We start from the raw sequence: 14,594 nt of genomic DNA, 5'->3' as shown, positions 1-14,594 counted from the left end.
GGCTTCTTCGGAGTGTCAAAATGCAGCAATTTTGAAAAAAAAGCTGGGTTTGATGAGCGTAAAGAGGTCTTATTAGCACATATTTAAAGTGTAGTGCAGTGGCTGGGTGGGGAATGACACCCCCACCCTACTTTCTAGCTTTTATTTCATGTTTAGGTAGAACAGGGATGAACTGGGACACGTTTTTTTTCTGGGGTTGGATCGTATAAAGAGTGTTCGGTGTATTAATTAGTATTTCGGAGTGAGACCTGCCCTCGCTGCTTCTCGCGGCCCGCCCTGGTGCCCACCCCAGTAGGGCTGGGGAGATAGCGGCAGGGAAGGCGGGGATCCAAACAGCGCACCGCCATTGGCTGGACGAATTCAGGAATGGGCCAATCAGCGCGCGGGTTTTGGAGCCGCTGCAGGGGCATGGGCGGAGGAGCTCCGCAGGGGCTATTGCAGCCAATGGGCGGGCGTAGACTGGAGCCTTAATTTGCATAACGACAAGCAATCACCACTCCTTCCTGATGCGGCAATACCAGGAAGTAACATTATCGGTAGAAATTAGTGTTTATTTTGTAAGTCGTTGTTATCACAGCCGTGAAACCGATCTCCTCCGCCGCCGTTTTTATTTTTTACTGGGTGCTCTCCTGCTTCTTTAAGGGCTGCTTAATGAGCTTTGGGGTGATGGAGGGGGTTTCCCCTCTCATTGCTCCCATGGTGAAAAAAAAATAGATTAAAGCTCATTAGCACCAAGCCCCCTCCTCATCCTGCTCCTCCAGCCCTTTTCCTGAAGCGGTGGGTGGCTCTGAAAAGAGCCTTTGGGTTTAAAACAAAGAACAAAAACCTGCAGGTTTCCCCCCAACCCCTCTGCCGCTGCCTCACTTGCCCTTGGCCTTGTGGCTCTCGCTCTTCTTGGGCAGCAGCACAGCCTGGATGTTGGGCAGCACCCCGCCCTGCGCGATGGTGACGCCACCCAGCAGCTTATTGAGCTCCTCGTCGTTCCTCACCGCCAGCTGCAGGTGACGGGGGATGATCCGCGTTTTCTTATTATCCCGGGCGGCGTTACCCGCCAGCTCCAAAATTTCAGCCGTCAGGTATTCCATAACGGCGGCCAAATAAACGGGAGCACCGGCGCCCACCCGCTCGGCGTAGTTACCCTTACGAAGCAAACGATGAACGCGGCCAACGGGGAACTGGAGGCCGGCGCGGGATGAACGCGACTTGGCCTTTGCCCGGGCTTTGCCCCCCTGCTTGCCGCGCCCCGACATCTCTCCCCGCCACACTACAGAAAATAATAGCGAAACGCCGCCGCCCTGCTTTTTTATACCCTACCGGGGATCGAAAAGACACCTTCTGATTGGTTATGACGCCGCTCGCCGGAGGACCAATAGAACAGCACCGATTCTTGGCCAATAGGAGCCCGAGGTTTGGATCCGCCTCGGTGGCCGTATGAAGGTGATAATCTGGGGTTGGGGGGGTGGGTGGCTGCGGGCAGGTGAAGGCAGCGCTCGTTCCCTCGAGCTATACAGGGAGATTTAAGCGAGGTTTTGGTATATTAGAGGGGTTTTTTTGGGGGGGGAGAGGGCATATTAATAGCTCGGCACATGTCTGCTGTGGGGCTGAGAGCAAGGCGCCGGCTCCCCTCTCCCGCGCTTTCCCATTGGTTCTCGGGGGGGGGGGGGCAGTTTTCACTCAGGTCCGCCCTGAGGTCTTTTAAAGAAGCTCCGCCCACCGCTGCGACTCCGTACGGCCTGAGGCGCAGCTTCCCACAACCCAACAGCACCTTTTTCACCTTAAAACCTTGGGGGGGGGGGAATCACGGTTTTTGCTCCTAAAAAGCTTTTTTTTTTTTTCCGCTCTTTCCCCCCCTGAACCCCGCAGGTATCCCCCTCGGCCCATGGGGAGGCGGCGGGCGGGGGCTGGCAGGAGCCCGGATAGCTCAGTCGGCAGAGCATCAGACTTTTAATCTGAGGGTCCAGGGTTCAAGTCCCTGTTCGGGCGAAAGTTCCCTCTTTATTTTTTTTCTCCCCACCACCGCAGGGTCCTTTCCCCGCCCGCCCCAGCGCGATCCCCGCCGCTGTGTGTCCCCCGTCGTCCCCCCCCCAGCTCCGGGCCGGGCTCCATTTCGCGGCGGAGGCGGCGGGGAGGCGTGTGGGGCCCGGCGGGGCAGGCAGGGCGGGCCGGTCCCATGGTGTAATGGTTAGCACTCTGGACTCTGAATCCAGCGATCCGAGTTCAAATCTCGGTGGGACCTTCCCTGTCTTTTGTGACCATTTCTTCCCTCCCCCCGGTCACCTTCTGTCTCCCCCCCAAACACGGGGAGGGATGGTGGGGGTCCCCTGTTCTGTGTCCCACTCCTTTTGGGACGCTGTCTTTGGGGGGGGACTCTGTGCCTCAAGTGTGTCAAACCCCCCGCAGGTATGATGTGGGTTGCCCCAAACATGACCCGACTGTGTGGGACACCCTATGTGTGACACCCCATGGGGGACCACATGTCACATCCCACATGTGACATCCCATCAGGGACCACATGTCACGTCCCAAGACTGACACCCCACTGGGGACCTCGTGTGACATCCCCTATTTGACACCCCATTGGGGACCTCGTGTGACACCCCCCCGCCCCTTTGGGGACTGCATGTGACACCTCGTGTGTCATATCCGATGTCCCATCAGGGACCACACGTGACACCCCGTTGGAGATGGCATATGACATCCCGTTTGTGACAACCCCATTGGGGACCACATGTGACACCCCCATCATGGTCCGTGTGTGGCACCCAAGGGGTGACACCCCATCAGGGACCACCTATGAAGTCCCCTGTGTCTGTGTCCTCCCCGTTGGGGACCACAAGTGCCACCTGGAGGGGGAGGTGACCTGAAGGGGAACTGAAAGTGACTTTACAGCCACTTCTCCTCCTTCCCTTGTACCCCCAGCCGTGAGGCCAGGACACAGCCCCACTGGAGCCTGGGCTCTCCCAGTGCCTCCCAGTCCCACTGGCCCCATGGTAGGACCTGGCTTCTTCTGCCCCACGTCCCCAGTGAGCAGTTGGGGATGATGGGGACACAGTGTCCAGGGGGGTTGGTGGCTCTGGGGCAGGGGGGGGCACAAGACTTCCACCAGCAGCCCCCAACCAACCCCAATGTCCCTTGCAGGCTGGTGGCAAAGAGCAGGGCACAGGGATGTGAATATGGGGACAGGGACAGGGTGGGGGGCACCAGGTTGGGGACAGGGAACCATCTTCCCCCCACCCCAATAATCTCCTTCAGGGCATCCCCAAGGTGGGACCTCGCTGGTGGGGACGGCAGGGCACGGGTCCACCCCGGTACCCGCTGCCTCTCCCCAGGTCAACGTCCCCTCACCGCAGCGGCACTTTGACTCGGGTGACACAAAACGCCGATAAACTGGTGACCGCTGTCCTGGTTTCAGCTGGGACAGAGTTAATTGTCTTCCTAGTAGCTGGTATGGTGCTATGTTTTTGAGTTCAGTATGAGAAGAATGTTGATAACGCTGATGTTTTCAGTTGTTGCTAAGTAATATTTAGTCTAAAGTCAAGGATTTTTCAGCTTCTCCTGCCCAGCCAGCAAGAAGGCTGGAGGGGTACAAGAAGTTGGGAGGGGACACAGTCAGGGCAGCTGAGCCAAACTAGCCAAAGGGGCATTCCATACCATGGGACGTCATGCCCAGTATATAAACTGGGAGGACTGGGGGCGGGGGATCGCCGCTCAGGGACTAACGGGGCGTCGATCGGCAGGTAGCGAGCAATTGCACTGTGCCATCACTTGTACATTCCAATCGTTCTGTTATTACTGTTGTCGTTTGATTAGTGTTACCATTATCATTACTAGTTTCTTCTTTTCTGTTTATTAAACTGTTCTTATTTCAACCCATGAGTTTTACTTTTTTTTTCGATTCTCTCTTTTTTTCGATTCACTGCGTGGCGGGGGGAAGTGAACGAGCAGTGAACTAAGCAGAACGTGGTGCTTAGTTGCCGGCTGGGGTTAAACCATGACACCGCAAAATTGCAAAACCTTCTTGAGCAAAGGGCAACACCTGGTGTGTTTCACCCTGAGTTTTCCAGCAGCTGCCAAAAACCCATTTGATCCCAGTGACAATTTTATAGCCCACAAACACCCGATGTTGCAAATAGGAGGCAAAGGTGAGCGACACGGCGCTGAATGTGTTTGGTTCTTTTTTTTTTTTTTAATTAGCGGAAAGATTAATTGGCCTGTCAAGAAGCAGCTTGCCAGGTGCTCACACCCAGGATTGGGATTTAAATGGCAAACTTTGTTTTTCTACTGGGAAGTAAGGAAAAAAAAACCACCTTGTTTGTGTGACCATTCACACAGGAGGAGGGGTGGGGTGGGGGGCCAAAATCCTTTGGTGTGGGGCTGGTCCTGCTGGGAAAGGCCTGAAGATGCAGCTGGTTTCCAAGAAAACGGGAAGGGGAGCAAGTCTTGTTGGGGTGGGGTTTCCACGTGGGAGCACCAATAAAGTAAATGCCAAATAGGCCGATTTCCCAGTTTTTACAATGGAAGGAGAAATGTTGGAGATGTTTGGGGTCAGCTGGAGATGTTTGGGATTATCTGGAGATGTTTGGGGTCAGTTGAAGATGTTGGAGATGTTTGGGGTCAGCTGGAGATGTTTGGGGTCAGTTGAAGATGTTGGAGATGTTTGGGGTCAGCTGGAGATGTTTGGGATTATCTGGAGATGTTTGGGATTATCTGGAGATGTTTGGGGTTATCTGGAGATGTTTGGGGTCAGCTGAAGACACTGGTTTTGGATGGAGATGGTGGATGGATGGAGATGTTAAGGTTGGATGGAGATGTAGATTGAATGGAGATGTTGGGGTCGGATGGAGACATGGGGGAGTTGGATGGAGTCGTTGGGGTTGGATGGAGACATGGAGGGGCTGCAGAGGGACCTCCACCCATCCCACAGAGCACCCAGCCGTGCTTGCGTTCTCCACGCAGTGCGCCAAGCACCTGATGGAGCAGGGTCTGCTCACGGAGATGCCTCCGTGTAGACCCCAACCCCTAACCCAAAGCCAAGAGCGGGTGGATGGATGGATGGGTGGAAGGATGGATGGGTGGGTGGATAAATAGATATGGTCGACAGAGGAGGTAGGTAGACGGCTAGGTGGGTATGTGGAAGGATGGCGAGACAGCTGGATAGGCAGACAGACAGACAGACAGAGACTAGCTACACTGATGGACAGCTCATGTCTCCATACTGATAGGTTCGGCGGATGCAGACAGACGAGCAGGTGCCAGTGATGTCTGGCTGGATGGCAACTGTCCGGCATCAGCAGCCAGAAGGACCCAAATGGCAGCAGGATGGACAGACGGATGAGCGCCCTTCCTCTGCCGCTGGAGGGGCAGAAGAACGGGGTGAGGCAGGAGGGATGGGCAGGCAGGCAGCTAGCCAGCTAGCCGGTCACGGAGACGTGAGCCGCCCTTGAGGTGTTGCTCTACACGCCAGGGCAAGGCTCCTACCGCAGGGAAAAGTGGGAAAAAAAAAAAAAAAAAGAAAAAGATAAGAAAACAAACCACCCTAATCCTGGCACCACTGGCAAACACGGCAAAGCCCTGCCGGGCGCCGGCAGCTGGGGCAAGGTGCAGTTGGGGCGGACCTTGGTCAACAGCACCCAGCGGGTGTCGCCGGGGACCGGCACCCCCCCCGTGACCATGCCGGCGCTGGGGGCCGTCACGGCAGCGGCGGCGGCCGGGCTGGTCTTGTTGCTGCTGCTGGTGCCGGCGGCGGCCCCTCGCTTGTTCCCCTTATTCTGGGCTGACCTGGTGGCTTTTGCCGGCTTGGTGCGGTCATCGGTGCGATGTCAGCGGCGTTTGAACCGCCAGCCCCCCGTCACCCTCCTCGACGTCTTCCAGGAGCACGTTCGCCGCCGGCCCCGCTGGCCCTTGCTCCGCTTCCAGGATGAAGTTTACACCTACGAAGACATCGAACGCTGGAGCAACCGGGCTGCCCGTGTGTTCTCCCAGCACCTGGAGCTGCAGCCGGGTCAGACCGTCGCCGTCTTCCTCCCCAACGAACCCACCTACGTATGGACCTGGTTGGCGTTGGCCAAGCTGAGCTGCCCCATGGCTTGTCTCAACTGCAACGTGCGGGGTCGGGCGCTGCAGCACGCGCTCGCCGCTGCCCAGGCCACCCTCATCCTCGCCAGCCCCGGTGAGTGGCTCCCACACGGAGTTTGGAAATTTGGGGTGCCGAGAGGACCCAGGCATCCGTCCTCCCCCGCCGCTGAGTTGCGTCTTTCCTTGCAGGTGTGCGGTGCACACGCATGTGCGAGGGGGTGAGGCGGGAGGGTGTCTGCGCGTGTCGATGCTTGTGTGTGCCTTTGCGTGGGTGTGAGTGGCAGCACGTGTGTCTGTATGCGTGTCAGTGTCTGTCCACAGATTTACATGGGTGTCACTGCCTGTACATGTGTCTGCACGCGTGTCAGTGTCTGTCCATGGATTTACACGGGTGTCTGTACATGTGTCTGCATGCGTGTCAGTGTCTGTCTGTGAATTTACATGGGTGTCACTGCCTGTACATGTGTCTGCACACGTGTCAGTGTCTGTCCATGGATTTATATGGGTGTCTCTGCCTCTACATGTGTCTGCACGCATGTCAGTGTCCATGCATGTGTCTGCACGTGTCAGTGTCTGCACATGTGTCAGTGTCTGCACGTGTGGCAGCGGCAGCGTGCGTGTCTGCATCTCAGTGCCTGTACGTGTATTTGCATGTGTGTCAGTGTCTGTGCACATGTTTACACGTGTGTCACTGGCTGCATGTGTGTCTGCATGCATGTCAGTGTCCATGCATGTGTCTGCACGTGTGTTGCTCTCTGTCCATGCATTTCCATGTGTGTCTGCATCCATGCATGTGCTGGCACGTGTATCAGTGTCTATACATGCATCGGCACATATGTCAGTGTCAGTGCATGCATTTGCATGTGTGTCAGTACCTATACATGTGTCTGCATGTGTGTCGGTGTGCATACATGCATTTCCACGTGTGTTGGCTTCTGTGTGTGCATTTGCATGCCTGTCAGTCTCTGTGCATGCGTGTCAGCACCCATACATGCTCCTGCACACACATCTGTGGCACACATGTGGGTGTGAGGTACGGCGGGGCTGTTTGCCCTGAGCATGCAAGAGGTTTTTCATGTTGGGGCTGTATTTGCACACACCCCCTCCTCACACGGCATGGTCATGGCTGCTTGTGCAGCCCTTCGCACACGCGTGTGCAACGCCCGTGACCTGGTGAGTGTGTCAGGGTGCACTGGCTGTGCCAAGGCCACAGGTTAATCATCGCTAGCCCTTTCCTGGGGGGGTAAAGGTCTTTTTTTTTTTTTTTGTGCGTCAAGTTTTTGGGGGAAGGAAGTAGAAAAAAAAAATCAGGGCAGGAGGAGGCTGGACCCGCTGGGATCCTTGGGGTGCCTGTTGGAGGGGGGGGGTGTCAGGGTGCCCCTTGGGGTGCTGGGGGCACCCAGCAGATCAGGGCACCCTTAGGGGATGCTCCAGGTGCCTCTCTGGGGTGATCAGGGAGCCTTTTTGGGGTGCTTTGAGTGCCCAGCTGGGATCCTTGGGGGTCCTGTTTGGGATCTCCATGGGGGTCTGTCTGGTGGGGACACCCCTTTGGGGTGCTCAGGGTGCCCCATGGGGATGTATGGGGTGCCTCGGTGACCAGGGACCCCTTTTGGGGTGCTTTGAGTACCCAACTGGGATCCTTGGGGCTCCCATATGGGATACTCCAGGTGCCAGTCCTGTCTGGGATCCTTGGGGCACCTGTCCTGGATGTCCAGGATGCCCACCCAATTTGGGGTCCCTATTTGGGGTGCGACCGGTGCCCATCTGGGGTCCTTTGGGTGCCCGTTTGGGATGCCGGGGGGGGGGGCCACCATCTAGGGGAACATCAGATGCCCATCCCTGACCCGTTGGGTTCCCCTCTTGGATACTCATCCATCTGGGGGGGCCCCCCCCCCTTCTTCCCCGCAGATCTCCAGGCCGCCGTGGAGGAGGTCCTGCCAGCCCTGGAGCGCGACGGCATCCGCGTCTTCTACCTGAGCTCCACGTCACCCACGCTGGGCATTGAGGCCTTGCTGCCCGCCATCGAGGCGGCCTCCGATGAGCCCCTGCCCGCCCACCACCGCGCCGGCATCACTGCCAAGTCCAAGGCCATCTACATCTACACCTCCGGCACCACCGGTGAGGCCGTGGGGACAGAAACCCCAAAGGCAGGAGGGTCTGCTCCTTGGAGAACGGCAACTGGGAGGGTTTGGGTGTAGTGGGTGAAGAGCCAAAGGAGGTTGTCCCACGTGGGTTGCATGGGCAAGGCAGTGCAGGTGATGTTGGGGACGTTGGAGGGGTCTTGTGGAGGCCCTTCGCCAACCCCGACCATCGTAGGTCCACTTGGGCCAGGTGTCTCCTGGCTGCGTCCATGCGAGGGTTGGGCATCTCCAAGAATGGAGACTCACCGGTACCTGGGTCTTCCTCGTGGGGACAGGGTGGAGAATTGGATGTCCCTCATCCAACCCTGAACCCATACCAGATCCCACCCCAATTAACACAGGCGCATCTGGATGAGGTTCCTCATGGCTCCTCCCAGCGAGGTCTAGAGACCTCCAGGGATGGAGACCCACCACCCCGAGGGAAAAGGTTTTGCCCCCCCATCCCATCCCTCATCTCCAGGACCTCCCATCCCACACGGGCACCTCCAAGAAGGACATTTCCCATCCTCTGCTCCCATTCCCCAGGGCTGCCCAAGGCAGCAGTGATCACAGAGATGAAGCTGATGATGGTGGCCAACCTGGGTCAGCTCTGTGGCCTGCGGTCTGATGATGTCATATACACAACGCTGCCGCTCTACCACTCGGCCGGGCTGCTCATCGGGGTAGGAGGGTGCTTCGAGGTCGGTATGTACCCCCATGTCCCACGTGGCCCCAGACGGTGTAGGGAGGGGGGGTGCAGGCAAGGACAGGCAGAGAGAGGTCTTGGAGACAGATGGACAGATGGAGAAATGCGTGGGGAGAAGGTGGAGGAAGAAGAGAGAGAGAGGGAGCTGTGTCCATAGATGGATGAGGGATGGACAGACGGGTGGGTGGACATTTTAGATGGATGGACAGCCGTTTTATGGAGATGGAAGTTTTATGGAGATGGATGGATGGCTTGGACAGACTTTTTCTGGAGATGGACTGAAGGATGATGGAAAAATGTGAGGATAGAGGGAAGAAGAGGAAAGAAGAGAGAGAAAAGGAGAAAGATCTCTACAGCGATAAATGGATTAGTGGGAGGATGGATGGCTAGATAGACGGAGAGATGACAAAAAGTGTAGGGATGGAAAAGGAAAGAGTCGGATGAAACGAAGACAGGAGAAGGGTGTCCGTGTAGATAATGGATGACTCTGGGGGTGAATGGACAGGACAGATACTCATGGTGATGGATAGAGGGATGGAGAGATGGGTGGAGAAAAGGTTAAAAAAAAGAGAGGAAAAAGGGAGGGGTAACCATCACCCTGCCACATCCCCACAGGGGCCACCTGCGTCCTACGGACCAAGTTCTCCGCTTCCCAGTTCTGGGACGACTGCCGCCGCTACAACGTCTCTGTCATCCAGTACGTGGGCGAGCTCATGCGCTACCTCTGCAACACGCCCAAGGTAAGGTCCCCACCAGCCCGAAATCCACCCCGGGGTGGTGGGGGGAACGTGACGCTGTGGGGCGCACCCTGAGACGGTCCCTCCCTTTGTCACCCCACAGCGCGCTGATGACCGGGAGCACGGGGTGCGCTTGGCGTTGGGCAACGGCCTGCGGGCAGAGGTGTGGAAGGAGTTCCTCCAGCGCTTCGGGCCCATCTCCATCTGGGAGTTTTACGGAGCTACCGAGGGGAACGCCGGCTTCATCAACTACACCGGCAAAATCGGGGCCGTGGGCAGAGCCAACGTGTTCCTCAAGGTGAGCCGCTGGCGATGACGATGGTGGGGGGAGAAAACGCCGACTGCCTTGGGGACACCAATACTGTACCTCTAGTTGGGTTGATGCTGAGGGGGGAATCTCCAGATATCCTCTTCATGATGGCACAAACGGTGATCTCCTTGGGGAAACCAACACTGTCCATCAGGTTGGGCTGATACAAAAGCAGGATCTCCAAGATCCCCTCTTCATGTCCAAAAGGAGTCTCCTCCACCTGGTTGGCCAATGTTGACTCAAAGTCTGGTTTTGGAGTGTCCGTGGCAACCTGGACACCTCTATAGCCCCGAGAAAGGCCACTTTGGTGTCAATTCTTTGTCCCCAACCACCCATGTGTTGAGCAAAAGCTGCAAAAATAAGGCTTTGTCCAGCCTTTTCCCACAGTTGCAACGCTCAGCATTCTCCCCCAGGTCTTTGATTTGAAAGATATCATGATGAGTTTGGTCAATGGTTGACTCTATTATATTAAATCTTATTTAAAGATAAAGGACAATTAGCTCAGAAAACAAGTGGCTACCCAGGATGTTGGGATTGGGGGGGGCAGGGTGAGTTTCTGTGGGTTGTAATGAACAAATGAGAGGATCGGACCTGGCGCTCGAAAGAAAATCTCGCTCTTTTTAATCCCACATTTCTCTTCCACCCACCAGTTTCTCTCTTTGTCCCCCTTCTGCCCTCCAGTGTTTCTCTCCCTTTGAGCTGATCAAGTACAACGTGGAGGAGGACAAACCCATACGTGACGAGCGAGGTCTCTGCATCCGAGTCCGCCCCGGTAAGAAAAGCTCAGACTTACGAGGGCCATTTTGGGAGGAAAGGGGGGCAGACAGAGGGTTGAGATGCATCAAAGCCACCTCTTGGTCCTTATCATCATCATCTTGGTGGCTGGAAGCCACCAGAAACCCCCCAAAGAAATAGGAGCATCATCCCTGAGCACCCAGTGGGGCACGGAGGTGACATTCCCCAGTGCCAAGGCAGCTGCTGACCAGCCTCCAACTCTCCTTTCCTTCCCCAAAGGCGAGACAGGGCTGCTGGTCATAAAAATCACCAAGAATACCCCTTTCCATGGCTACGCGGGCGATTCCCGGATGACGGAGAAGAAGGTCTTGAGGGACGTCTTGGTCAAAGGTGACACCTTCTTCAACAGCGGCGACCTCCTCATGATGGACCATGAAAGATTCATCTACTTCCAGGACCGCGTGGGAGACACTTTCCGGTAACTCTGATGCTCTCACACCCACATCTGCCTGGGCAATACCGTGTCCAAATCCCCCCTCACAGCTTCATCCCTTCTCTTCTTCAGTTGGAAAGGTGAGAATGTGGCCACGACAGAGGTGGAGGCCACTCTTGCCCTGGTAAACTTCATCCAGGAGGTCAACGTCTACGGAGTGTCCGTGCCAGGCGAGTACTGGGTGGTGCGGGGGGAGCGAGTCGGACCAAAATAAGAATCTGGTGATGTTTCAGCCATGTGACGTGTCCCCGAATGGTCTGAGCAGCCACCGAGAAGCCTAAAGTAGAATAGAATGGAAGGGACCTACAATGATCATCTAGTCCAACTGCCTGACCACTTCAGGACTCATTGACCCAACGTAAGAGTCCAGTATTGTTTTGGTCTCATGATTACTGCCACAACAGTCCAAACAGCCACCAAGAAGAGTAAAACAGGACTGGGTTGCCCCCAAAAAAGCATCTAGTCTTGTTTAGGGCAAGTAATATGTCCACATAATGGTCCAACTGACCACCAAGAAGGCTAAAGTAGGACTTACTGACCCAAAATAAGTTTCTGGCACGGCTTTGGCACACAAAGGGTGCCTGTAAAGGTCTGAGTGACCACCAGGAAGGTTAAAAGGGGACTTGATTGCCCAAACCAAGTGTCCAGCAATGTTTTGGGCATGCAACCTACCCCTGCAGTGGTCCGAGTAGCCACCAAAAAAAGTCAAATGTGACTCGGTTGCCCAAAAGAAGCATCTGGTGATGTTTTGGTCAACTGACATGTCTCCATGATGGTCCAAGCAGCCACCAGGAAGAGTAAAAGGGGACTCAGTTGCCCAAAGTGAGCATCAGTTCCTGGTTTGGGCACACCGTATGCCACCATAATGGTCCAAATATGGCCACAAAGGAGGCAAAAATGGCAAATGTTCACCTGAAATAAGCATCCTGTGTTGTTTTGACCATGATGTGCCTCCATCGTGGTCCCAGCAGCCACCGAGAAGGCTAAAGCGGGACACATCCACCCAAACCGTGCAACATTGTTTTGAGCACGCAACGGGTCTCCCATAACGGTCCAGGTGGCCACCAAGAAGAATAAAACGAGACTTGGTCGCCCAAAATAACCCTCCGGCATTGTTTGCAGGGTGCGAAGGGAGGTGCGGCATGGCAGCCATCTGCCTGAAGGCCGGGACAAGCTTTGAGGGCGAGAGCCTCTACGCCTTCACCGGGGACACGCTGCCCAGTTACGCCGCGCCCCGTTTCGTGCGGATCCAGGTCAGCGGTCCCAGCTTCACCGTAGGCGGTGGGGTGGCTTCTGGGGGACAGGTTTTGGGTTGTTTTTTTAAAGTCCTCTGCCAAATTAGTCCTTCGGACGAAGGGCGATTGGGCAGCGCGGGCGCCAGCGCCCGTTTCCAGTGACTGTGTCGGCGTGTCCCCCCCAGTTTCCGATGATGGTGCCAGTAACGGTGCTGGGGTCCCCCGTTACCGGTGACAGCGCCTGTCCCCCCCCCAGATGATGTCAGTGCCACAGTCACCCTGTTGTTGTTGGCACTCTCCGTCCATTTCTGGAGATGGCGACGGTCTCCCAGTATCAATGACAACATCGGGGTCACCCCGTGTTGATGATGATGTCGGTCCACCTTCCCGATGATGGTCCTTCCTTTTCCACGACAGCAGCGGTCACCCTGTGCCAATGACATCATACGGGTCCCCCCTAATTCCAGTGATGACGGTGTTGGTCCCCCACGTTGCCAGCGACGGTGCCAGTCACCCCAAACTGGTAATGCCGTCCATCCTCCAGTTTCTGATGACGCTGTCCCATCTCCACAGGATGCCCTGGAGATCACGGGCACCTTCAAGCAGTGCAAAGGCAACCTCGTCAAAGAAGGCTTTGACCCCAACGTCATCAAAGACCCCCTCTTCTTCCGCGATGACAAGAAGAAGTCCTACGTGCCCCTGAACCCCGACATCTACGCCGCCATCCTGGACATGAAGCTCAACCTGTAGAAGAAGGAGCCACGCCAGGCCAGGGTCTCCGTGATGGCGACTACCTTGGGGTGATTGGCAAGGCCAATTTGGGGCTAATCAGGCTTTTTTTTTTTTTTTGCTTCCTTTGGGGAGTTTTTAATGCTGTCGGAGCATGACAAGGGTGACGGGCTGGTCTTGGTGCTCGTTATCCCGCCCCAGTGCCTCCATGCCATGCTGGCTGCAGAAATTAAAGGCTTAATTCCGATTATTTGGGTCCAGGTGGGTGCTGGGCCAATGAGGGCCATTTTTGGGGGACTAACCCACTCATTTATCCTTTCTGGAGGGGGCAGATAGTGCCCCAAAATCCTCCCAGCTCTTGGGGAGGGAGTATTTGCTCAGCGCTGGCCTCTTGCTTGCCCACAAGGCCGGCCCCGGAGATGTATCAGGCCCCCAAACACTCTTCTCTTCGTACCCAGGGCTCATCGAGCCGCTTTAGCTCACTGATCTGGAACAAAACCCCATTTATTTCTCCTTGACCCAATTTTCTGCCCGATCGGTGACCTAAACCAGCTCCAGAAGGCAGCCCGCGCTCCCCCACGGATCTCAGACCCACACGGCACACGACCAAGCCTCCACGACGGCATCGCCTTCTTCCTCCCTTTCCCCAGCAGCTGCCGAGCCCGTTTTAACTGAAAACAAAAGCAGCTCATTTTTCCCCCGCGGCCGCTTTCTGCCGCATTGGTGAGCAAAACCAAAACCGTCTCCCCTTTCTCCCAGACGTGAGCCAACCCCCTCCGTTTTTCATAGAAAAGGCAAAATCTTTATTTACAAACCTTCCCAGCGGCACCGGGGCAGGGAAGAGGAGGAGAAGAGCCGGGGGCGTCCGCCGGGAAGCCCTTCACTCGCCGCCATCTCCGAGCAGCTGCAGCTCCACCAGCCGCGCCGGGGGTTCCTTGGGAATTCGGCGAGCTTCGAGGGGAACCCGACGTTCCCGTTGCAGCTCTCCCACGCGGAGCCGCAGCCGCTGCTCCCGACGTTTGCAGGCTTGGAGCTGCCGTTGGGCTTTATCCAAGGCGTCGAGGGCCGCTTCGGCTCGACGTTTCCAGAGCAGGGCGCTACCGACCTGGTAGCTGTGCTCGCTCTGGATGTACGCCCCGGCCGGCGGCGGTAGCCGCAGCATGTAGAGGGACGGGGAAACGGGACGGGGAGGTGCCGGGGGGTCCCCTTCAGGGAGAGCCGGGGTGGCTGTGGCTTCTTCGTCCCCCGTAGCCACCAAAAGGCCGTCCGGGAGGGGACCGCGGGCACCCGAGGGACCAGGAAGGGCCGGGACACCACCGTGATCTCCGGCTGGGGGGGCGGCGGGGTCTTCGCCTTCCCGGGGGAAGCAGGAGACGTCGGCGGTGAAAGGGGGGTCCGGTGGGGAAGGAGTGGGGTCCTGCCTGCGCAGGGAAAGAGGAAATTAAATTGGGGGG

The 14,594-nt window shown here is 56.6% G+C and overlaps 3 protein-coding genes and 2 non-coding genes across 5 annotated transcripts in view; 3 read left to right on the top strand and 2 right to left on the bottom strand.

Moving 5' to 3' along the window:
* Positions 1-764: 764 nt before the first annotated feature.
* On the bottom strand, positions 765-1,736 carry LOC104835378 (histone H2A type 2-C-like). Its single transcript, XM_010573326.1, has one exon. The coding sequence runs from the start codon at positions 1,248-1,250 to the stop codon at positions 861-863; it is 390 nt and encodes a 129-aa protein (XP_010571628.1). The 5' UTR covers positions 1,251-1,736; the 3' UTR covers positions 765-860.
* Positions 1,737-1,910: 174 nt separating this feature from the next.
* Positions 1,911-1,983, top strand: TRNAK-UUU. The gene has a single exon. It is a non-coding gene; the product is annotated as a tRNA-Lys (tRNA).
* Positions 1,984-2,164: 181 nt separating this feature from the next.
* On the top strand, positions 2,165-2,236 carry TRNAQ-CUG. Its single transcript has one exon. It is a non-coding gene; the product is annotated as a tRNA-Gln (tRNA).
* A 3,434-nt stretch (positions 2,237-5,670) lies between these two features.
* Positions 5,671-13,263, top strand: LOC104835381 (very long-chain acyl-CoA synthetase-like). Its single transcript, XM_010573330.1, has 10 exons — positions 5,671-6,169; positions 7,984-8,193; positions 8,742-8,900; positions 9,517-9,641; positions 9,742-9,936; positions 10,630-10,720; positions 10,963-11,161; positions 11,249-11,346; positions 12,299-12,429; positions 12,985-13,263. Exons 1-10 carry the CDS (start codon positions 5,671-5,673, stop codon positions 13,159-13,161), a joined length of 1,884 nt encoding a protein of 627 aa, XP_010571632.1. The 3' UTR covers positions 13,162-13,263.
* THAP7 (THAP domain containing 7) overlaps positions 12,577-14,594 on the bottom strand; it is a 3,109-nt gene continuing 1,091 nt past the window's right edge. The window contains exons 2-3 of the mRNA XM_010573328.1: positions 13,956-14,561; positions 12,577-12,839 (exon numbers count right to left, since the gene is read on the bottom strand). Coding sequence (XP_010571630.1) covers positions 14,021-14,561 — 541 coding nt within the window. The 3' untranslated portion in view covers positions 12,577-12,839; positions 13,956-14,020. The remainder of the gene's footprint in view (positions 12,840-13,955; positions 14,562-14,594) is intronic.

This window comes from Haliaeetus leucocephalus, unplaced genomic scaffold (genome assembly GCF_000737465.1).
Source record: "Haliaeetus leucocephalus isolate CR32 unplaced genomic scaffold, Haliaeetus_leucocephalus-4.0 Scaffold379, whole genome shotgun sequence".
NCBI classification, from domain to species: Eukaryota; Metazoa; Chordata; class Aves; order Accipitriformes; family Accipitridae; genus Haliaeetus; species Haliaeetus leucocephalus.
This window is presented reverse-complemented; position numbering and strand designations above follow the sequence as displayed.

Excerpts from the sequence above, each read along its gene's own strand:
- LOC104835381 (XM_010573330.1), top strand. The coding sequence starts at position 5,671 with ATGCCGGCGCTGGGGGCCGTCACGGCAGCGGCGGCGGCCGGGCTGGTC. Across the intron at positions 6,170-7,983 it reads CCTCATCCTCGCCAGCCCCG|ATCTCCAGGCCGCCGTGGAG; the intron begins GTGAGTGGCTCC and ends TCTTCCCCGCAG. Across the intron at positions 9,937-10,629 it reads GAGCCAACGTGTTCCTCAAG|TGTTTCTCTCCCTTTGAGCT; the intron begins GTGAGCCGCTGG and ends TCTGCCCTCCAG.
- LOC104835378 (XM_010573326.1), bottom strand. The coding sequence starts at position 1,250 with ATGTCGGGGCGCGGCAAGCAGGGGGGCAAAGCCCGGGCAAAGGCCAAG.